This window comes from Netta rufina, assembly GCF_964035555.1.
Source record: "Netta rufina genome assembly, chromosome: 1".
In the NCBI taxonomy this organism is placed as follows: Eukaryota; Metazoa; Chordata; class Aves; order Anseriformes; family Anatidae; genus Netta; species Netta rufina.
In genome coordinates, this window is record NC_140123.1 from 6,064,165 (window position 1) to 6,088,978 (window position 24,814).

Below are 24,814 nucleotides of genomic sequence, written 5' to 3' on the forward strand. Positions count from 1 at the left end.
AGCTTTTGCTTCAGTTGAAAGAGCATTACTTGACATAAAAATAATCTGTCAGCCCATGCTCCCCAGAACCACAGCTGGCCTCATTTTCTGGGGTCACTTTGGTACTGAAGGGGCCTAGGTCTGGGCCTCCTGACCTCGACTTGGAGTCTGGAACCAGAGCTGCCTCGTACAGCTCCAGCTTTCTGCCCTCTCTTTGTTAGAGAGAAGAGACAACACATAGGGCAGGAGATCTTCCATGTGTGGCAGAATTGTGTCCTCTGCCATGAACACCAGCTGTAGGACTAACTAGGCCTCACTCAGGCTCCTCCTGGCATGCATTTTCAGGAGGCTGTCTGGAGCTTGGGGAAGCTCCCAGGAGGAAGCAGGAAGCAAAGAGACGCTCGAAGCCAAAGCCCAAACTGCCCGCCCTGTTCCTGACCGTTACATCGAAGCACTAGAGGTATGCTGTATGGGATCTTTGTCCTTATAGTGTCACCTTTAATTGTGAAAACATTTAGTAAGGTGGATGTCGGTCCTTTACAAATTCTTTATAGCCGTGTTCACTTGTGTATGGGTCCATGAGAACGCACAAGAGCTAAAAGTCACTGTTTTTACGCTGTGTTCATGGCCATGCACTCATGAAATACATGCAATCTGTACCCAGATAACTGTTAAGCTGTTATGGGGGAGAAATGCATTTTTTTGCAATCAGTTGTACCACAGGAGGGCTTTTCCTTTCTGCCGGTTGAGCTAAACAGCACTGACAGAAAGGACAGAGGTGAGGGGAAGTGAAATGTTTCCCCCACCTCCCCAAAGAGGAGGGCAATCCTGTGGGCTGCTGCCTTTCTGTGCTCCCCCCAGGAGATGGAGAAGCTCGCTGTGGTGTGGCATTCACAAAGAGTCCTGACAGCTTCTGCCCCGGGGAAGGAGAAGAAAGCAGAGGCAGAGAATAATACACACAGGACCCAGGTACTGCAGGCATTTCAAAATGTGTTGGAAAGTAGCCTGTCTTTGCAGGGAAGCTGAATTTTGATGCTATCAGTTACCACTGGTGCCTAGGAGGTGACCGTTGTCTCTCAGCTTGGCAACTCCCAACCAGGAGAGAGAAGTTCTCAACCCAAACTAGGGGATGGAAAGAGCACCTTGCTGGGCTGAGGACATGCTGATCATCCTGGATTAAATGGGATGTCTTTATCAGGAACATAAATTCTGCCCCAGAGATGGCTTCAGCCAGTTGTGCCCAGCCATCCTGTAGGGGGAGAGCTCCGGGTCACGTTCACCAGATCTAGATTAGCTTGGTGAGAAATGCTGCTGTGCAGCCTGCCATGTTTTTCCAAATTCATTTACATAACTAAGAATTAGGACTTGATCCCCAATGAAAATAAAAATGAAAATAAAAGTTTATTTTGGCTTCAGTGGCTGAGGAAAAGCCTTTAAGGACTTCTTTATCAAGTAAAGTCAACCTTAGGGCTGACTCTTCTAAGAACAGTGTTAACGCCAATGAGAATGCTCAATGATATTTCCTGTGTTCATCTCACCTGAAATGGGCTCTTTCTTTCCATAATAGCTGAAAACCCAACCAGAGACTCACAAGAAAGGGCATGAGCTGAACCTGGGGGCCACAAGAGGAAGACAGAAGACAGACAAGTCCCAGGAAGGCAGTGGAAGAGCTGCTTTTGAGAAGTAAAACCAATTCCATCCCAGGTAACCTAGCTGGCAAAGCTCAGAGCTGTTTCCCAAAAGCCTTGTGAGAGACCCAAACCCTCAGATACGTCTCTGCTCAACCAGAGAGGTAGTTTGAAGATTCATTTCTAGGCTGCCCATCTGGGAAGCAGCAATGAGGGCAGTTAACGAGGCCCAGGCTGAGCTGTCTGTCAGAGTGGGTCAGCTGGGCAACCCACTAAATCCTGCTGTAGGATTTGGCAGGCTTTGTTGTGCAGATGCCACACGTAGCTGACAATGTCACGGGCAGTTTTGGAAGATGGAGAGGCCAAATGGGAACTGGAGCGTCATTAAGTTGTGACAGCACTGAAAGCTGCATGGTGCTGGCTTCTCAGGTTCTCACCTTACAGGGAAGTGTCTGCCTGGTGTGGAAGTAAAATAATTAACACCTCACAGGCTTCTGCAGGCCTCACTAGTTAAGAAATGCATGCCAGCATGACCTAACAGACCTCTGGCCCAGCACAATTTAATTAACAAAAGCATGAGAGAATTTGTGTGGAGGATTTCTGTGTTTTTTTCAAGGGAAAAAACACAGAACTTCCTCCAGCTGATTGTCCAGAGCCTTCCTATATGTTGTACTCTGTGTTACTGCTCCCTCATATAATTTTCTATAGTCCTACTCATGTGGTTTAGTGAAGAATGAGTTGTGGAACCTAATGGAACACCAACTGGAGCAGCCTCATTTTGGCAGTTTGTAGTATCAGAGGAGATCACGGTGGTGTTCTGTCTTCTCCTGCAGCTGGAGTAACAAGCTGCTTCTGTTCTGACCAGGTCAGTGCTGCTTTCTGGTCTCTCCATGACGGGGGGGGCTTTTTATCATTTGGGCTTTGGAAAGCCAGGCTAGACCAAGTGGGCAGGATGGCCAAATCCATCCCTCATGAGCTTTATGACCGCTGTAGTTTCCAAGTATACTTCTCTTGCCCTGGCTCCAGTCTTCAAGGCTGTAAATGAACCTGTGGGCATTTTGGATAATGCACTCTCGCCCTCGTACATTCAGCCAGATCTCATCTCTGAGCTTAGAGAATGCAGTACACACATGAGACCATCACTGTAAATTACTTTTCTTTCCAAACTGCTGAAGAATAGAAACTTGCAGAAGAAATATTCCACCCCCTTTCAAGCTGTATCACAGAGGTGGCCTTCAAAACACCTGTGGAAGTACAAACTCACTTGCAGCTAAGGGTTGCTTATTTGGACTGCCAAGCTGCTGAAGCATAAATGCTTTTTCTTGCTTACCTGTGATGAGTATGAGTAGGGAGAGGTACTCCTGCATTTCACTGGCTGTCCAAGATCTGAAGCTATGACCAGTTTAGGATGCTCAGGGAATCTTTATCATTCTCGTTCCTGCTGAAAGCCTGTGTATGCATCCTAAGTTTGGCATGAACACTGCAGGTGAGTAAAAAAGGACTCTTGTCCTCCTTTGAAGTCCGATGGGGGTGTGGGACACTCACAGCCCCGTCCCCTTTTGTGGGGGCTCTCTGTTCTTTGAAGTACAGTGTCAGAAACTATCCCAACAGATTTGCATCTTGTTTTCAAGAGAGATAATAAGGTAGGGTTTACAGTACAACAGAGACATATTTCTTCAGCCTAAATGAGGAACAGAATAAACCTCTTACTGCATTTTCCCCTGTCAGGCTGAATTGTTGTGGTGTCTTCTTTGTGCCTTTCAGAGGAAGGAAGATCCTGTAGATGGAATTAGACTTTGTACTGTCTTCATGATAAACAGTCAAACGCTTGTTCAATACAAACTATATCTATACTGTATGTATCTGTAGATTAGATGCTCATCTCCCAACAATACTTTTTTTTGACCTCAACACAGTGTTTTTACATGAGAGAACAGAGTATATAGAAATAGTTTGGGGACAAGCCACAGGAGAAATCGATACAATACATGTACAAATCTATTTTGCCACTAGGAGTTCAGGCCCACTACACAGAAAACCTTTTAAAACAAAGAAAGTCTGCTATCATTATACATTGAGGCTAAACATACCCCTTTCATCCCTTCATAAAAGAAAAAAAAATCTCTTCAGAGATGCTCAGTGTGCAGCAGTTGAAGAAAACATTAGCTTCCAAACTTCACTGTACTTTTTAGAAAGAAAAGACCTCTCTGACCCTTGCAGCCTCCTGAAACAGGTTCCTAGCTACACAGAACCTGCCACAGAGGCAGGCAGCCCAGGCAGAGTCTGACTTAACAAAATGCAGATGAGAGAAGTAAAGACAGGAAGTAGAAGGAGCTGATGACAGAATTTGACAAAGAACAGACTAAAAGTTTTTATTAAGAGATTAAAGGCTTTAGAGCTTAAACTCTTCTGTAATTCTTAAAGACTCCAACTCTTCTTAACTTCTTTTTCAATTACTATCATTCTACTAGCTCTGTACCTTTCAGAAGAGGTATTTTGTTGTCAGAAACAATGATTATCTGCATTCTGACTCTAGAAATAGAAAAGTCCAGAAAGAAAAGAACAAATCAAACACATCACTTCTCTGCATTCAGATGCATAAAGCACAAGTGAACATAAAAGGGAAGAGTTTGTTCCCTTATGGTGTGTATTCAAGTTACTATTTTGATTTATATCCTCAAAGCAGATGGGACTGACTGGGTAAAGCAGAATTTCTTCCCCAGGTCTTGCTCCAGATCTGCATTTGCCCGTTTTCCAGTTCTTCCCCATGTTAACAGTATCCACACCTTGAATGTGATTTCATCTTCCATGTTCTCAGGGCAAACCAGTTGGAATATTTCTCTACAGTTTAATAGAACAATGGTCATGGTATTCACAAGTTAATACAGAAATTAAAGCTGACCCTAATTGTGTTAGGCCTCTAGGCAGCCACCACCCTTCCTTCCTCTCAGAAGCAGAGCAGCTCAGTTTTGAGAACTTGGCATTTACAACCTAAAAAACAACCTTGGCTGAAAATCCTTATTGCTTTTGTGTCCCATTTCACTCTCAGCCCTGAACACGGAAAAACAAAGCCGACTAGTCTAGCAGCATACTACTGCAAAGCACTTCCCAAGGTGAAATGGTATCAGTCTCCAGCCCACGTGTTCTGGACGTACTTTAGCTCATCCAAACAAAACTCTAGCACTCTCACTGCCTTTTCAGTGCTCTCCCAATCACTTCTCCACCCCAACAACTTTTCAGACTCTGCCAGCTCCCCATCCATGAGATAACAGAGGCCTGTTGCAGTTGCATGTTAGGTTATACTGTGCTTGCAATTTAAAGTAGAGGCTAAAAACTCCAGCCTCAACTACCTTCCTCTCCCTCTTCAGCTAACTTGTGTTCAACCCTGCAGGTATTTCATCCACCTCCCTTCAGTTGTTCATCTTCAGTCAATATCCCTCCTCTTCACGTGTACACACAGCTGCATCTAGGACCACTTACACAGAACACAGACTAACACTTCAACTATACCTGCAGCATAAGTGTTTCAGCTACAGATTATAACTGTTAATGTTATCTGCTGTCATACTAATTATTCCCCTTTCATTTTTGTTAGCTGTACGTATTTTAAACCCATAAGAAATAATATATTCATTTTAGAATCAGTTATTCCTAGAGCGAGTAGAGCATTGATGATGCTATTTGGAAAATCTGACAACATCAATATTTTTAATTGCCTAACCTTGATATAAAGTAATCCCAGTAACCAAACAGACAAAATCCAGAGTACAGCAATGTGAACCACAAAAAAAAAGTTGGTAGAGTTTTTCCCCAAATCAGTAACAGAAATGGTGAAAAGCACATCCCAGTTTGAGATTATTAAAACTTAAAGTGCAATGAATTTAAGGAGTTCAAAATATTTCTAGTAGCGATTTAACATTTATTTATGCTATATTCCTAAGTGTAGTACTTCCTTTGTCTGGTGCCTGGATAATATTCAGTAGCTTCATTAAGTTTTTAGCATAAAAAGGGATGAATACAGCTACAAGCCAAATAGGTATTTCATAAGCCATACCTGAAAATTCATTGTGGGAAATAATTAAAATGGACAATTCAGAAAACTTTACAAAAATACTTCTTTTTATTAAAAGCAGCAAAGTTCAAGCAGAACAATACACAGAATGTAAACATCACTAAGTTCAGCTCCAGCCTGCTGAACCTTCGAGGAAGTCTACACTAAATGCGTCTACCACACTAGCGAGTTAACAGACTATATTATAATTTGAAAATATATTTTCTACTTTGAATTAAGAAAAAGTTACTTATCGTAGTCTGTCCCAGCGCCAGATACTGGCATCATCACACACAGCTATAAGGATACTACTATCCCTGCTAAAACTGGTTTGTCGAATGGCAGCAACACATTTAGGATGAGTAAGAGTCGTACACCTATAAATAAAAGAAAATTATTCAGCTGCAATGTTAAATCTGCACTTGCTACTACAAGTGCTGTTTCACCACCATCTGACTTATGTGACCTAGGAAGAATTTGTAGGGCAACGGGATTGCACCCTCTGTGATGTATTTTGTATTCTGAACCTGGAGATAGGAAAGCAGCAATTTCCTCTCTACCCATTGCCATTTCTTATCAATTTTCATGGAAGCGTGGACTGAATCACATACTGAATCACATTATTTACAACTTTGTAATCAGCGTTCTTTTCCAATTGTTAGGAATAATATATGGTAATTGGGTGATTCAAGACTGCAGCATTTTTGAGAAATTTGTGTAGGCATTCATATATATGTATTTTTACATATATATGCATGCAAACATGCAGTTATGTGTGTATAAATTTCATGTTTGTGTGCATACACACACAAAAACATGCAATAAAATCACCTGGTCACACAGGCAAGGAACTGAAAAGTCATACTGTTTTCTTCACATCACACTCATAGCTAACCTTTGTATTCTCACCACTTTAGTCCTTTCATCTATTTCTTTGTCATGAGCTACACCCTCCTACCATCTCCTAATTGCTTCATAAATTTTCTACCTAATTAGTGTGTGAGCTCTTTGAGGAAAACACATTCTTTCACTGTATCTTCACACAGTGCCCTGCACAATTTGATTGGGACCTCTTGGCACTGCCATAATGTAAGTAACAAAATAGTTTAAATAAATGAATAACATTAACCTTCAGGGACTCGGAACCTTTATTTACCTAGTAGTTAGAATGGAAAGTGGTTACCACTGTTTAAGAATTTCTGTAATTATCAGTAAAGGAAAAAGGAAAGTGCCTCAACTCCCTTTCTCAGCAAAACTACAATTAAACATGAAGTACTCACTTGGCTTTATGAGGATCCTCTATTTCTAAATCCCAAACGTAAAGTTTGCCAACCTGATTGCCCAGAGCAAGCATCTGTGAAAGAAAGCAGAGAACATACAAGTTTTACAATGTTATCTCAAAGAACTGAAAGTCAGAATTTTATAAAGGATCTTAAGGATTTATAAAGGATTTTATAAATTTTACAAAGTGGTATCCAAGTATTTGAACATGAATGGCTTAATGAATTTATTGAAGGAATTAGAACTGCTACATAATTTGCCTTCTTTCTCCCATTTTATTACCCCTCTCTGCAGATGGGATGAGAAGATACCAGTTTCATATAAAGCCACCTGCAGCAGACAAACTATCTCCTCAAATAGCACATCACATAAGCCAGGATTTGTGCCATACACATAAATATGGAATCAGTGAAAAGCTACACACCTTCAGATGCAGCAAGGTCAAAGCTCACACATACCTTTTGCCAGAAATCCATCGAAAACCTCATGTACCATATATCACACTGGCTGTAATCAAATCTCCCAAGTATGGTCACATTTGACTCACTGGGCTTGATTTTATCTATATCATCTTCCATTTTGCCAGGTTTCCAGCACACAATGGCATTTTCACATGACTAGAAGGGAAACAGTGAACACAAAAAAGTTACCTATATTTACAATTTATATTGTAAAACATTCAGTCTAGTTATAATTAAATCTAACATTTCCTGTCATAGCTTCCCCAACAACACTAAAAAAAGTAAAACCAAAAAATCTCACCTCTGCCCTTAGATCACAGCTAAATAAATCACTAACAATATATCACTGCCCTTTGCTGGGAGCCCGCTGCCCTCACAGCTCTGCCAGAAAACCAGATTGCAGGAGCCCTCCCTCACCCACTTCAGAAGAAATCAACCACAGGTACTCAAACACACTTTCACGAGCAGCTTAAATTAACCTAGATTTGAGGTTTGTTCACCCAGTCCCTTCAACCAACAGGACTGTGCCTGCACCAATTTCTGGCAGAGAGGCAGTGCCACCACCGAGTTTAATACCTACAAGCAAACCTTACTAGTGCTACCATACAGATCAAAGGAACTCCATTACATGAACCCTCATTTCTCCCTTTAGCTGCAGGATCCCTCACTTTTGTAGCTGCATAGCCTCCCTCTGGACACTCCATACAGATCCTGGTTAGTTGGTACCACTGTACTTTTAGCAGATCTAATTCTACTTTTGAGGTAAAAGTTACTTATCCACACATCCCAACAGTTGACAAAATTCACAGTACACTCCATAAAATCATTTAACACAGCACAGCGAGTTCACCTACAACCCAAATCCCAGTAAAACTTCTACTGTTTAAAAACCTCAGAATAAGCAAACAGGAGTACGATAGCTGGAAAAGCTGCTACTTTACCTTGGAAAGGATTAGATCTCCCAACCATCGTACACAGTCAACATAGTTCCTATGTATGTCTCTCGTAGAAAAGTCAGGAAAGTGAATTTTCTGAGAAATAAAAGGCCTATGGAGAAAATAGCCAAGTGAGGTTCAGGGAAATACAAGTCCAACTTGTAATTGCCAGTTTTAACACATCTCAATGTAAAAAGGACAAGTCTTGTCTTTTTGTTGTTTTAAAAATTTTCTAACAAAGTAGATTTTGTATGCTTATTTTTTTTAATAAAATTGGAACAGTCCATTTTCATCCTCATTCCTATTGAAACAAATTGTTCCCCAAAATGTTTAACTGTAAAAGACTGTACAGAGACAGTGCTAAGCAAAAGCTTCAGATGCTGCACACAGCTCCCATTGCTAAATACCTCAAGAACTGGTTAAATCCCAGTTTTCCTGATGCTTCTTCTGCAACATCTAAATCGTCAAATAGAACAACACACTAAAAAAAAAGCATTTTTTTAAAGCATCATTTAATATTTGGTAACATTACCAAAAAAAGCGAGAGCATTTTCACAGCTAGTCTCATTGCTGAACATGTTCAGTGTGTTTTAGACTCTTCAATTCTCTCAATGGTTTAACTGGAAGTTAAGATTAAAAAATTGATGAACTTCATAAAGGAGGCTTTATCTATCATGTAACTAGTAGTTATGTTTACTTGACAATTTGCTCAGATTTGAGGTCAGATAAGAAAAAGTGATGAAAATTAAAGGTATTACTACATAAATAGTTTTGTCCCAGCCCCAAAGTCAGATAACAGATACAATAATTAACAATAAATACACAATATGAATTATTCACTATGCTTAATTACAGATTTGATTCCCTCCTAGAAATTTTGAGGCAAAAGGAAGAAAAGCCATTGACATGCCTTAAAACAAAATGAACTACAAGCTTTAATTAAGAATGATGATGATAATCCCACACATTTCCTAGTCAAGCAGATAATTAAAAAATAATTAAGATATTTAAAAATAAGTGTCAGAACTTTGAATCCAATAAAATTCTACTGAAGCAAGCACCAGAAAGACATCTTCCATGGAGACTCAGTATCCCCCACAATCCCCAGGTCACTCACTATCTCCAAGAACTCCCAATTTCTACAGGAATTAATCTGGGCTGTTGATGAGTATGTTTATTTTGCAAAGACAGCCAAGAAGATGAAGACTACGTACCTGTTAGTTTTATTTGGATTGTACTCATAAGACTCTTTGATGGCATTTATCATTCTCTTGGAATTGATTCTCCAGAGTTTTAGAGAGTGATCCATCCCACAGGACATGATTTTTTCACCCAGAAGATCATAATCCTACATATATGAAATAATTTTGAGCACCCCCAGCCTAAGCTGCATTATATCAACTCAGATTTTATTCCATCATTTCCATCAAAACAGCATCTTCTGTGTAGAGAATGCAATAAAACTGCATAATTCAAATAGAAAAAAATACTAATAACTTAATCCTGCTCACTGCACAGAAGCATAGTAGCTTACTAGCTATAGTTACTCTCCCTCAATGAAAAAGAGGCATATTCAACAGCACTGACAGACAATGAATGAACCTACTGCTCGTGCTCTCCCTCGCTAAATTCCCTAGGTTTCATTTCATGGAGCAACCTTGGCAGAACTCCAGGGCTACTACTTGGGTGATGAGTATTTACAACTCCCAGAGAACACAGCATCAGGTTTCACGTAGGTACACACCTCACCTTTCGGGTCACACAACAGCAAAGGAAACAGTTGTTAATAAGAGTATTAAAAGTCAAAGATTCTATTCGGTATTTGCTGGGTAGCAGCATCTGTCTGCAGCTGCTGGAAAGCAGCATAACTCACCTGAAATAACTTCTTTCCTTCACTACCATGAAGGTTTATTTGCTGCTTTGGCTTGATAAGACCTCAAGAACTTTAAAAGTGGGACCATAATGAAAATTTATTACTCCTTCTAGCCCCACTGAGCTCTACTTCGTTTACATCTAGGCTGCACTGAATGAATTGGCTACTGAAATAAATACAGCAAGTGAACACCTGTCCTGCTTATTGAGAGGTGGCCAGATCAAACCACCAGATTTAAACTTATCTACCCCTTAAAAAGCATTGATGCACTTCAGGGTTTTTGTTTTCCAGCAGGTATAGTATGAAAACAGTGCACAGGAGGATAAAGAGTTGCATATTACAGGCTTACTACCCTTTGTAAATCTAAATCACTGCCCCACAGTCTTCCACTTACTGCACTTAACACCTCATCCCTGTGCCCTTCTACTCCTCCAAATATTGCAACCAGCGTGTCTGTCTGGATGTTCCACAGTCTCAATGCATGATCTATAAAGAACAAATAAAATTACATGCTGCTTTTTACATGTACACATGAATAATATATTTCAGCTTCACCACTTTCAATAAAAGGTGTTCAAGTAAACATTTAAAAGGCACTTAATTCTTCTTCAGTTGTTAGAAGCAATGGAACTGCATTAACTAAATTGCCATTAAAACTAAGCTACTGTTTGAGTAATTCTGTAATTGAGAACGCGTGCCCTTCCCCCTCCCCTAGGGATACCTTCAACCAGAATATACTTAGGTCTTTAGGTCTTCTGAAAGAGTCTGATCTTGGACAAGTATGCCTTTATTTAGTCTTATTTCAAAAGCAATTTTGTATTTCAAAAAAGAAAATGTTAATTTTCTTTTAAGTCATTCTTACATCAGCATTCATAAAGCTTTTATTTTCCCTTTTTTTTTTTTTTTTTTAAATCTTTAAACAGTTATTCTTTATGAATCACAGACTGTAGGGATGGGAGTTACTGTTTCCATAAACAATACACATTTCAAAGTCAGACTAATCCACTTGCTTAAAGGAAGTTTAAACAATTTCTAATGAAGAACCTCTACCGTATTTCCCATTTGGTACCACAAGTACACTGCACTGAATTACAATAATGCCAACTGGAAGGCCACACAGGCCCAAACATCGTCCCCTTTTTCTACTCATCTCTCGGCCAAGCAGTTCTGAGACCCCAGGACTCTCTCACCTCACACCCAATTGTAGGTAGCACCCTGTCCAAGATTACACATTACATTTCACAGCACTACAGCTGATGTCAAAATGGCATCAAGAAGACAATATAAAGCACTCGAGAAATTCAGAAACACAAACTTGAGGTTCCCAACCCTAATTCTCAATAACACTGAAGTCAAAAGTCCCCTTATGTTACCAGCCCCAGTGTTCCTGAAGGCTTAACTCGAGGCAGATCAAGTATCCCCTAACAAAACAGTCAAGATTAGGAAGCTGTGACTGTTTAGACTGGTCAAGCCCATGAGAAACCATACCAAAAAACACTTCTCCCTTCCCTAATATCCTTTTTACACAAATCCCAATTAAAGTCAGAGCTGCTCTCAAGAGGGAATCAAAGTTTTTTGCCCACGAGTACAGTGGTGAATGCCATCTGCAACTTTACAACATTCCCACTAGATGGCAACATGCTTCAACAGTTGAAAACAAACCAAGAAAGGAAAGAGCAACTCCAATTCTCACATTTCTTCTCTAAAAAAGCAGCGCTATTCACAACCCTGCTGCACCACAGGTGGAGTTATTTTTAGTGCAGGCCATGGATTTAAATATGTGCATGATGTACAGCCATGAAGAGCTCTAGACTTCTGAGGTAAACTTGTTCAGTGCCATCAACAAAATTCTCAGAGACTCGAGAAATTTTGGCCATTTTCAAGACCAAAAATCCAATCCAAAGTATCCTGATTTATACAGAAAAAGAGGTTGTTGTTTTTTTTCCTCACCTTTGCTTACAGATAAAAGGAGATTTGGATCTCTTGGATGGAATTTCAGTTCATTGATTGCATTTCCATGGCCCACGTAGTGCTGGGATAGAATTCAGAGACCAAGTTATCATTTCCTTTCATGTTTAGACATACTTAGAAGACATACGTTTCATGCCTTACTGAAACACAAGCTATATCCCAAAGTTCTGCGCACTCACCTTTATGCACTGCATTGTAATAGGGTTAATTATCCTAATAATACCCCTGGACCCCGCCACAGCAAGAAGAGGATGGCTTGTATTGCTATCGTACGTCCATGCACAGGTATAGAAATTTTCATCTGCCTACAACACCTCTCGTTAAGGAACACAGAAGAACACAGACTTTTGGTTGGTTTTGAGCCAAAGAAACTTTCTTTTAAAAACAATTGACTTTTTAAAAGAAACTTGTTGCTATTTTATGAAAGTGCCAAGGAGTCTGTGCTGGTCCAATAACAAAAAGATAAATATTTGATTATACATCTGCAAATATCAGCAACATTGACTCTTCTCCAGATGTTTCCTCACTTCTGTTCCATAACACACAAGGAATACCTCTCTCTTGGCATCACTTTTCAATCTCTTTGTCCAAACCACTGAAAGACTGGGAATAAAAATGAGGATGAATCAAGACCAAACTGACCAACACACATTATTACTCCGAGCATGAAATATCATTCTTAGGCTTTAAATCCAGTTCCAGTCAAGAGAGAAGCCGAGACCATGGTAAAACAGTGAATGTGAGACACAGCGCAAACATTAAGAGTTAGGAAGATTAAACCAACTAAGAATTGTTTTTCAAATATTTTAATACAGCACGTTCCGTGAGCCTGCATTTCTAATATTATTTCAATAGGAGGGACTCTAGGATGTGGAAAAGAACTAAGACAACTTGGACCTAACATGAGGAATGTGCCACATGAGTGAAGTATGAAATCACAGACGAAACTTTTGTGTTATTTTTCCTACAAAGCCTCTTCATCTGATAAAGAGGAACCAAACTAGTGCCTTTTTAACTTGAAAGGATACATCAGCATCCACGTAGGACTGCAACAGACGGATTTCTCCTTGGGAATGACATTCATATAAGGTAACCTGTTAAAAAAAAAAAAAAGAGAGAAATTGATGCTTTCTTGTGGTATTTCAAGAGGAAATCACATGCACCCTTATATTAACTTCCTTACTGAGAGAGGTAGAGCATTTTTATGGCTTAGCTCTCATCTATTACCTGTTTGCTCCTCACAGGTGGGAATTGTTTGATACAAGATGCTCACAGCAGTTTCAGTTTAACACCACTCCCAGAAACTTCTTGACTTGTCTTCGTAAGGTTAAGCTCTCTTTGTAACTAGTTACACTGCAACAACCTCCAACCGGAGGCAGTCTTTTACAGGAGTATTTGATACACAGCTTAATCTTAGTTTAGCACTTTTGGTAACTATCAGGTGGAAGAAAGCAGGAAATGAAAGGCTTGTTTATGCACAACACTTCCATAGAACGCACTTCAGGAGTTATTTTCAAGACTGAAATGACAGATCCTTCTCCATAAAAAGCCCATAAAGATGCTCCCCACAGGCCATTAATTTAGCTACTGAGCTACCTGGCATCCTCACAGACACTTCTCATCCCATTTTAGAGTATGCAACTGTTTGGAAACAGTAACACATACAAAGAGTAATTTTAGTGACAAGATACATTTATGCACCTGTCTTCCTTCCTCTCTGTTTACCTTGCCAGAAGAATTTCCATTACCACACAGAGGCTCACTCCCAAATAGCTAGAGCATGACCTCACACAACAAGTCAGAGGCTGCACCTCTCCCAGATAACAGACGCTATGTACCTCAGAAGCAAAGCTTGCTATGCGAAGGATCTTGTGTCAGTGCTAAACACAGGTAAAGGGTTTGGTTGAAACCAGGAAAGCAAACAAAAGCACACGGAAGGGCTTATGCTTAAGAACAGATTACTCACTCTGTTGCTGCCCACAGTGGCAAAAACGAGAGGATCACCTTCTTTACTGTGCCAGTTAAACTGGACTCCAAACAAAGGCTGACCATGGTCCTCCTGTAGATGCAAAGTAAGATTAGAGACAAAATAAATAAAACCCACAGACACATTAATTTCATGAAACTCAGCTGTGGTGGTAAACAGTATAATTGTTATGTTTTCCTCCAACTACTAGCTTTGTATCCAGGATAATTTCAGATAGCAAACAGTTAAAAAGAACAGTTTTGTAGTGTCACATTTTTACTGGGCTCTCTTATGGTAGGCTAAAGAAATACTTCTCCTCTGTCTGCCCCCAAAGAAATGTTTTAAACAGTGAAGGGGAAGAAGTGTTGTCTCACAGTTACGGCCAGAAGTTGCCAGAACTCCTGAGTTACATTTGCAGCTCTACTGTTTGTTTTACCGCTACCAACAAGGAAAGCTCTGCATATAAGGCCAGGTCTACATGCATTTTATATTACTTTCACACACGGATTTACAACTTCACAGAGGAGACCTACAAGGACTAAGAAGAATTACGCTGGTGTAACAGTGGAGAAGAGTTACATTTAGCTATTACAGCACAGTTAAGTCTCGCAGCTCTCTCACAGATTTGATGAACTAACTCCAGCATGTCACAAAGCTGCTGCAAAGTTCATGTCTACAAAGTGTTTTCAGATCTCCTTCAAGAACAGTCACCAGAAGAATTGAAAACTTATTTTTAAAGAGCTTACATCAATTTAAGAGAAGAAACAAAGCAGATATATTTATAAATCGTGATGAATATGGTGGTGCTTGTTATTAATTGATAACAGTATTTTGGCCTGTCCTGACAGGATGTTTTCAGTAAGAATAATGTTCATTAGAGTGCCTCCCCACAGGGGACTGTCTGGGACAGTACAGGCAGGAAGGAAGTGTCTCATGATGGCTGTTAAGCAGCCTTCAAATGGTAGGGCTTCAGAGAAATATTAGCCCTGGCAGCTCTGACCTATGCAAGAACCAAAGAATGAATTTGAGGAGGGGGTGGGGAGTTCAACGCTCCTCAGAAAGAGCTTACTAAGAAGGAGGGCCGGAAGAATTTAAAGTAGGCAGTATTTACTGAGAAAGGCAGCATCTGTTATTACCTCGACAGGCAAAGCTAGAAAGAGACAGAAGAAAACCTCTGAGTGAAGGCCCTCCTGCATGTCTTAAAGAAAGGCTGTAATTTTCAAAGCTGAATACAGATTAAGAAGAATTGTTCACGGTTCAACTCAAAGTACTACCCATCATAACATGAAAGGCCAAACTAGTGGGTTTGTGGGATGGGGGAACAGGGGAAAAGCAGCAAGGTCATTAGTGACCCCAGGACAGAAGAAAAAAGCAGGTATTTGGCACTAATAAAGCATTACAGCTTAATTAGAGATGTAGAATGAGGAAAGCACTGGGGTATCTATCTGAAGAAGTTCTACTTTCCTCGTCTAACCTACCATCATCCTCACTGGTCAGAGAGAGCACATACTGTTTTGATAATATTTATCTGCTCTAATCTTTGTTCCAGCTGCTAACGATGAGCCAGGTTTTTAAGAAATTACCCTGTTACATGCTGCACATTCTGGTTATCACGAGATAACCAGAGAGGAGGGTTTGACCTACATGCTGGTTCAAGAGAGGAATTGAGAAATGCCATCTTGACCCCGATATAAATAAAGGGCACAAAACCCAAAGTACGCAGGTTCTTCGTGCACCAGACAGAAGGCGCAGAAACAAACAGACCTCCAGCTGCTACAAAAGCAGATAATCAGTGGTTAGTTCTGCCTTTACTCACCCAACGCCAACACAGGTTCAGGCAGACAAAGTAAGCCTAGAGCTGCCTTTAGACAGAAGGCAGGGAAATAACCACCAGGCCAACGCAGCCAAAAATAACCACCTGCAACTACACAAGCACATTGTCCAGCGCTGTCACCACGGTGCTAGTGAGGCACCAACGGACCACACGCGCACTCCCAGTTCCTTCAAGTGGAAGCAAACCTTTCTGGCAGTGGTTTGAGTTAGCTTTCCCTATCAAGGTAACAAACCAGGACCCTGCGTGTGGCTGGTTCCTTATTCCCAGCTCAGGGGACAGTGAGTAGAGGCTGAGAGACATCAACCTGCTAAGAGCTACTGAGGCACACCCCAAACAAGAGCAAAGGGTCGGGCAGATGATGGCATTGTTCTGAAGGGAGCACATCAAAGCAGAATTCTTTGCTAGAAGATCTATAAAAAACTACACATGGATGTATGTGAGGATATCCTTCTGCTCGCTGTATATGCTCATTTATAAACTACCATTTCCACTTAGAGAGCAATTATTTTTTTTTCAGGATGTACCACAGTAACTCAGTACTGTAAAAAGCAATAAAAATAAAACACTTTCTGATTTCCTGTCATTTTCCAAGTTATATATTTGTTTTCCTGATGCTTAAATTTCAGCCAAAATAACTTTCACACTAGTGTTTAAAAAAGCATATTTAGCCAGCAGTGTGTTTTTCAGGCTGAATCATAACCATTTAACATTCAAAGCAGTGGGCAACAGCCATGTTTTCCTAAGGGGGGGGAAAGAGGAAAAAATAAGAGTAGGAAATTGAAAAAAGCAAACAAACCATAAATTGTACACCTCTAAAGAACATTACAATAAATTTCCATGTCTTTAAGTCATGTTGACTCCTCATTAATTTCAGCACATACATCTTACAGCATAGTTCAAAGGCAGAATGGGACATATATATGACATGATATCCCAAGAGCCATGTATTTCTGAACCCATATACAACATCCAATCGCTACATTTTATCTTCACAGTATTTCCAAGATTAGTACGGAGGAACAGGGAAAAGAAAAGAAGAGAGGCTTCCCCAAAAATAAAGTAAAAAAGACTGACCAAATTTGACTGCTACCTGGTCTTTAAACCAGTTCAAAGAGAAATGGGAAGACAAAAAGATACCCTGCTTAGAGTGAATGCAGCATTTCAGCTATGTTTGATTCCACTTGCACAGGAAGCTGGGGATTGCTTAACCACACGGGGTGGTCCTTTGGGTCACCCCAGAGCAGGGAGGAGGGGATGCTCTGTTTTGCCAAAAGAACTCGGTAAATACTAACCACTTTGGGATATCTGGTCCATGGAAAAAAAAAAAAAAACAAACACACTCAGCAAAACTCAGGACTTGCTAAATGTCTGGGTGCTGGAAGGCCCACGCCAGTGGCTGAAGCAAGACTTTTAAGCCACAGAAAGCACCGTCTGCGGGGGCGATGCCTGTGAATCACAGGAGCAGCTGCCTACCTAGCTCAAAGTGAAAGAACTACTCTTCCTCCGCTGCCCTGAAAGAGAAAACATGGTTTTTGAAGCATAAAAGTTAAGACTGACTTGCTTCCCAGACACTTTGTCAGCTTAATGTTGTACCAGAACTTCTCCAGTGGCAAAGCTCATTTAGGAGGTTTCCTGGCTCCAAACGTCTCAGCCCCTCCTGCTCAGCTACCCAGTTATTTCCGTGAGGCAGTCTGAAACCTAAGTTCAGAAACAGCGTCCTCAGCAAAGCTCAACAGTTGTTGAGAATGTGGGAGAATGATAAACCTCCTACAGGAATTCTGCAGAAAACACAGATGCGTTTACGTGAACTTCTTGTTAGCCAAATATAAGGTTTAACAGAACTCCCATCTTCTGCCAGGTCCAACTTCCCTTTATTTCAAAGTTTTAGAAAAACTGGATCAGACAGTGTATAACACAGATATCCCCCACAAGGCTGGGGAAGGAAAGAATGCCTTGACAGCGCACAAGAATCCAAATGAAAACAATCGATTCAGTTCACCATAGTCTGTGACCAGTGCAGAAGAAAATACCCTAAAACACATGAATAAGGAGTAAAGATCATGAATCCCTGTCTCTTAATGCCTCTAGATTATGTAGGAATAGAAATGTGACCAGGTGTGACCACACAGCCACAACACTCCTGATAAATTAACCACAGCACACAGCAGACCTTTTATGTCAATTCCCTGATGACAGAAAGAAATTGTATCAGAAGTGTGCGAAGAATGCTGAAATTTAAGACGAATGTCATGATTTATTTTTTAAGAATGTTTTAATTTCTTTTTAAAATACATCAGGTAGAAAACTCTGCATGAATTCTGTGCTCTGCATCAAGTTGTCACATTTTGCTTGATATCAACCTGTTTATCCAGCATCTTAACTCAATAACTACAGCTTTGATGAAATAATTATAAAATATCATATATACGTCTTTGCAAAAACATAAAAAATTGGATTAATTGCAGCATTACCTACTGATTCCTATTTGCCAGTATTCTTTTTCTTCAGAACTTTGGGTATTCCAAATAAGGAAGGTACATTCATCAGATAAGCATGGAACATAGATATTTTGAAATAGTCTCTGCTCTGTGTGTAATTATTTTGATGCTGTCACATAGTTTATGTCACTGCCAGCAAACAGTACCAGCATCCCCACGCTGAAGCTTACACACACCTACCTTTAGGCTATTTACACATTTGAAGGAGTATTTGCACTTCTTTGACTTCCATTTTCCTTTCCCCCAGCTTTTTCTTCCCGGGGCGTTAGGAGTGTTTGTTGGGGTGTCCGGGCGCTCCGTGTTAGTACCACTTTCGATGCTAACAGCATCATCCTGAAAACATTCCAATTATACAGGATATAATGAGGGCTTCTTATTTATTTATTCATTTAGATTCACGTACTTAAATCCATCCCTAACGTAATGGCATTTCTCTCCAGATACGGAGCGTGAGTCACCCGAGGGCTGATCCAAACGGGACATTCGTGCACTGTGATCTAGTGAAGCTTCCTTGGAATACAGGCAACTGCCCTTAGGAAAGGTCTCAAGATACAGTGGTTTGTTTCCCTGGAAAGCATCTCTGACGTAGATGGAATAAGTGCTTCTGAAGTAAGGAATGAAGAGGGTGTTTGTGGAAAAACATTAGGTTATGCCACGTCAGGAATTTAGCCCTTCTGGGAGATTTCTGGACACCCTCAGCAGCTACAGGCAAAGCGCAGCCCTGCAGTAAGTTAGCACCGCCACTAGAAGAGGAAGTCTAACCCCTCCCTCCTGCTCTTTTCTACAGATTCCTGCTTCAACTTAAAGTTACATTAAGAAAAAAAAAAAAAAAAGGCATCACAACATAAAAAAAATAGTTTCCTGTCTGATTCAACCATCCCTCCAACAATCAGCAGGCAGAGCCAAGGTAAGAAGGGGGAAAGCTGAAATAAGGGGTGGGCAAAACCACCCTTAAAGTTACTTGGGAGTTTTAGATCAATTTGGGACAATTAACAGAAAACACTGTTTGCCCTGGCAGCCAAAAGGGCCTATCATATCCTGGGGTGCACCAAGCATGGCACTGTTAGTGGCTGAGGGAAGGGATTGTCCTGCTCTGCTCTGGTGTGGCCTCACCTCCAGCACTGGGTGCAGGTTTGGGCACCACAGCATAAGAAACACATAAAGCTATTAGAGAGTGTCCAAAGAAGAACTATGAAGATGGTGAAGGGTCTAGATGGGTAGGTGTATGAGGAGTGGCTGAGGTCCCTGGGTTCATTCAACCCAGAGCAGAGCAGGCTGAGGGGAGGCCTCATGGCAGCCTGCAGCTCCCTCAAAAGGGGAGCAGAGGGGCAGGCGCTGAGCTCTGCTCTCTGGGGACAGCAACAGGACCCGAGGGAACGGCATGGAGCTGGGACAGGGGAGGGTCGGGCTGGGGGTTAGGGGAAGGTTCTGCACCCAGAGGGAGGTTGGGCACTGGGACAGGCTCCCCAGGGCAGCGGTCATGGCACTGAGCCTGCTGAAGCTCAAGAAGGGTTTGGACAGCGCTCTCAGACATAGCGTCTGATTTTTGGGTGGTGATGTGTGGAGCCAGGAGTTGGACTTGGCGATCCTTGTGTGTCCCTTCCAACTCGAGCTATCCTGTGATTTTACAATTCCACATACAGCCCAACTGCAGGACATCACTCACAAACACTTCCCCATTCCCTGCATCACCCATTTCCACACACTCCACCTGCACCACAACCACAACAAGCAGTCCCTGCAGGTCCACACAAGAAACTTCATCTTGTTCAAAAAACAACCCCCCTCCCTTTTTTTTTTCCCTTGGCAAGTTAGCTTGGTCATCTACCGCGAGAAATTTGGGAGAAAACATCTCAAATGAAGCCATATGACAAGTACAGCTGAGCTTGGAGAGACAGAGGCAGCCTTCCACTGGAAGATGTTCATTGTAACACCAAGCTGCACCAAGAACTCCACTAGGAATGTGGAGGAAGGGCAGCTGTAAACATTAGCACATCGATTCCCACCAAATGTTTATGCTCTGTCCCAGTTTCACACCTGTACCATCAGCCAGAAGAGGCACAGACGTACGGGTCTTTGGTTGCCCAACAACTTTGAAAACCTGGACATCAACATGACAAAAAGGAGGGAAGACAACACACCGTGAAGGCAGTAAGGGAACTGCCCAAGCCTGGAGCCAACCCTCTCCCAACAAGCATAGCTGGGTCTTCCAATTTCTTCTCTTCTGCCCTAAGAAACTTCTGAGCTGTCCAAACTCTAGTCTCCCAAGAGTACTCACTAGCAAAAGCCACAGCTCCTCACAGAACCTGTAACTACATCACCAACAAGCTTGCCTTTAGGATGCCTGTGGAACAAAAAGGCAGATTTCCTCCAAATCAGTTCTGTTACAACGTGAGCAGAATCCAGACCTTTCTGGACTAATGGGGTTCAGTAACAAACCCTTGGAAACAGACTGCTTTCCCTTTTGAGACTGGCCACATCTTCAGTACCCATACAGCCCACATGCTAACCTACAACGAACGCTAACGCAAGCCCGAAATCTGTCATCATGTCTCACTCAGATTCACAAACGCATGTGTCTGTAGGGCAAACAGATGTTTGCAGGTCTGCACGACCAGCTGCCAGATGGTGATGAGCAGCTAAAGAGGCTCAGCAGCAGCAGGACACAGCACCTCGGAACTGTTCCCCCACAAACAGCACTTCCACAGGGCACTGGGGACGTGGCGTAGATCCCTCACTTTCTGGATAAGTGATCTAACCAAGAGAAGGGTTGTGCAGGGATAACACCGGAGTAACTTCCCCACTTCAGCAGCTGCATGAGTGCTAAATACCTGAGATTGCCTTTTGGGTACAGAGCTATCCTGTAACAAACCCTGCTACCTCAAGTCCTGAGCACTGGATTTTAGCACAGCTTAAAATCCTAGAATCATTAAGGTTCAAAAAGACCATCAAGCTCATCAGCTCCAACCATCTCCCTACCACCAATGTCACCCACTAAACCACATCCCCAAGCACCACGTCCAACCTTTCCTTGAACACCCCCAGGGACGGTGACACCACCACCTCCCTGGGCAACTCATCCCAATGCCTGACTGCTCTTTCTGAGAACAAATGTCACGAAGAAAATCCTGGAGCTCACATCCTCACCCCTCACAGCTGCCTTCTGCTGCCAGCGCCTGAGCACTATCCCCTACTCCTCCTCCACCGCGGGGCCGCACGCGTACACTTACACCAACTTTTACTCTACAACGTGGTCATGAAGTCAAACGACACAGGGAGAAAGACCACTGGCTCTTTTTGCTGTTTCACATGTAAAAAGACACATCAAAAGCGACATTTTAACGCAGCCCCTGAGCACCACTCGGGGCCTGAGCCCACTTTGGTCGGGGCCGGAGCCCACCGTGGGCCCCCAGTTCCCCCTCACCCACGTGGAGGCAAAGCAGGAGCACTCCCTCAGCCCCACAGGGCTCCCCACAGCCGGGGATCTCCTTCAACAGCCCCCACAGGGGATCCCCGACCCTGTGAGGGCCCGGCCGGGGGGTCCGAGGCCGGGGCCCAGCCTCAGGAACGATCGCGGCGCTGCCCCCTCAGAGAGGGGCCGGGCCTGGCCGCGGCCCCTTCGCCTCAACCCCAGCGCTTGTTCCCAGCTCGGGGCTCACGTTCTCATCTCCGGACAGGTCCCCGGGGTTGCTGTTCTCGTCGCTGCTCAGCTTCTGCTTCTTGGCCGGCATCTCGGGCCCGACTCCCGCCGCCGCCGCCGGGGCTTCTCCCCGCTCAGACATCTTCCCCGCCCCCGCCGCGCTGCCGTAAAGCGCGCCCGGGGAAGGTCGGCGGGACGCTGCCGTAAAGCGGCGACGCGCCCGGCTCCGTAGGGAAAGCTGGGGAGGGTGCCACACTGCCGTAAAAGGGCCTTTCCCGCGCGGCGCTGAAGGGATGGGGGAGTTGGTGGAGGTCGGGGTTAATAAAGGCGGTTTTAACTGTACAGAGGCGTGCTGGTGTTTTATATTGTTGCTAGTCAGATGGTGTAAGTGTGCTGTTAGGCCCCGTGGCAAGCTTGGCCGTCTGAGTGTGTGTGTGAGCGTGTTTGTGTGTGTGAGGTGTTCTCCTACAGTCCCTCTGTCACACAATCCTAGAATCATTAGGGTTGGAAAGCCCTCCAAGATCATCTGGTCCAACCAGACCCCTACCACCAATGTCACCCACTAAACCATGTCCCTAAACACCACGTCCAACCTTTCCTTGAACACCCCCAGGGACGGAGACCCCACCACCTCCCTGGGCAACCTGTCCCAGTGTCTGACTGCTCTTTCTGAGCAGAAATGTCTCCTCATTTCCAACCTGAACCTCCCCTGATGCAACTTGAGGCCATTTCCTCTGGTCCTATCACAGTTACCTGTGAGAAGAGGCCGACCCCCAGCTCCCCACACCTTATTTTCAGGCAGTTGCAGAAAGCAATGTTGTCTGCCCTGAGCCTCCTCTTCTCCAGACCAAACACCCCCAGTTCCCTCAGCCACTTCTCACAGGACTTGTGTCCCAGGTCAGCGATCCCTCTGTCCATCCTTGTGCTGCCCTTGAGTGCCTTTTAATGTGCATGAAGCATGGGATTTTTGCTTCTTTTGCTCTCCAAAGAACCCCACAAAGTGAGCAGATGAGGCAGCTGGCAAGCCCTAGCACCTGCCTTGTCACCTCAGGCAGAGCTGAAATACATCAATAAAATCCTGTCCAAAACCCACCCGGCCCTCTGCTCTCCAGCAAACTTCTACCGCTTCTGTGGCTGTAGATAAAATGCTGCAGTTGCCAGATTTTAATGTATTCATCTCTAAAACCGCAGGTCCCAGAGTCATGATAATTATGAACAGTAAATAAATAAATAAATAAATAAATAAATAAAAAATCTCTGCCAAAGGGGGAAAGTATTCTGCCCACAGGCACAAAGTCTTATCTGCTTTTCTTGTGTGGGCAGAAACAAGTCTTTCCTCCCTGGGGGAGACATTCCGGTCTCGCAAAGTGGTTTCTTGGAGGGCAGTGACAGAGGTGAGCCTGCCTTATCTAAACTTTAATCTGGCATAAACTTCAGAGATAAGAAGGAAGAGAGGAAGCTTAAACTGATGTGTGTGCTATGCTGTTTTTAGCAATAGCCTCTCTTTTCTGCTGCAGAACCGTAGGCTCTGCTGAAGCAGTGCATAATATATAGCAAAAGGTTGTAGATCACAACTAATAAAAGCTCTGGGAGCTCACAACTGCTCAGATTTGTGCTCCGAGATCAAGGTTGTGATAAAAGTGGTTTATACCTTTGTGGGGACATAAACAAAGAATGAGCAGACTTGAGATGCCAATCTAAAAATATCCTGCCATAATTAAAAAAAAAAAAAATATGACAGGATATTTTTAGATTGGCATCTTAATTAAGACTAAATCACGACTGTGCTGCAGACCTGTGGAAAAAAGGCACGAAGTTTTCAGCAGTGGAGGGTTTCAGCTTCTCACCATGGGTGCCCTTGAGCTAATGGAGAGAAGACAACTCCTCCGCATTTTGCAGCTGTCAACCGACATCCTCCAGATGGCCACACACCCAGCTCCGCCACCTTTCAGTGGCTCATCCAAAACATAAGGGGAGCGAAAGCCCCAGCCAACCTATGATTCTTGGTCTGCACACAGGAAACTTCTCCACCCACACCCAGAATCAGCCAGTAAAACCATTCCGTCTCCATCGCCAACTCGCTGGGCCGAAACTGGTCTCTGCCTTCTCCCATCTGGGTGCTAGAGGACTTCTTTTACTAGTTACAGTCCTGCTGGCCTCTCCACCTGGTTCTTAGCCCAAACCACTTGCCTTTTTTTTCTGTTTTTACTATTTCAGAAGGCATGAAGAGCCAGTACACCAGGGGAGATGTTTCCAAAAGTCATAGTACACTTCATCAGGCATCTATTTAAAGAATTATCTTGTGGTTAAACACTGGCTTGAAAGCTCACAGAATATGCTTAAATGTGTGCTCTGATAGGATTCTCTTTGGAAATCCTCTGAGCTTTTCTGTACCTCAGTTTCTCAGCTGTGTGGTGGAAGTAGACTTTCTCATATCATGGCAAGTGATGGGGGGGATTATGAAAATATATGCACTATGTTTCTTGATTTGTTTAATTACTGTGGTACTATGACTCTTTTATATAACATACATAGATTAACTAAGAAGTAATAGGGCCCTTGAAATAGTGTATAGAGGAAAATGGGAGAACAATTATATTAAAAAGAAATCTGCAGTCAGTTTCAATTAATGATGATTTAGTGGTGTTTTATGAGCACACAGTGTGTACTGGGGAGGAATAGATTTGATATATATAA

The 24,814-nt window shown here is 42.7% G+C and overlaps 1 protein-coding gene across 1 annotated transcript; it reads right to left on the reverse strand.

Moving 5' to 3' along the window:
• Window positions 1-5,705: 5,705 nt before the first annotated feature.
• On the reverse strand, window positions 5,706-22,265 carry EED (embryonic ectoderm development). Its single transcript, XM_084296899.1, has 12 exons — window positions 22,137-22,265; window positions 18,658-18,810; window positions 14,146-14,238; window positions 13,208-13,273; window positions 12,359-12,484; window positions 12,159-12,240; window positions 10,603-10,694; window positions 9,550-9,683; window positions 8,342-8,447; window positions 7,398-7,556; window positions 6,939-7,012; window positions 5,706-6,035 (listed from the first exon to the last, which is right to left on the reverse strand). Exons 1-12 carry the CDS (start codon window positions 22,257-22,259, stop codon window positions 5,909-5,911), a joined length of 1,335 nt encoding a protein of 444 aa, XP_084153025.1. The 5' UTR covers window positions 22,260-22,265; the 3' UTR covers window positions 5,706-5,908.
• Between the last annotated feature and the right edge of the window lie 2,549 nt (window positions 22,266-24,814).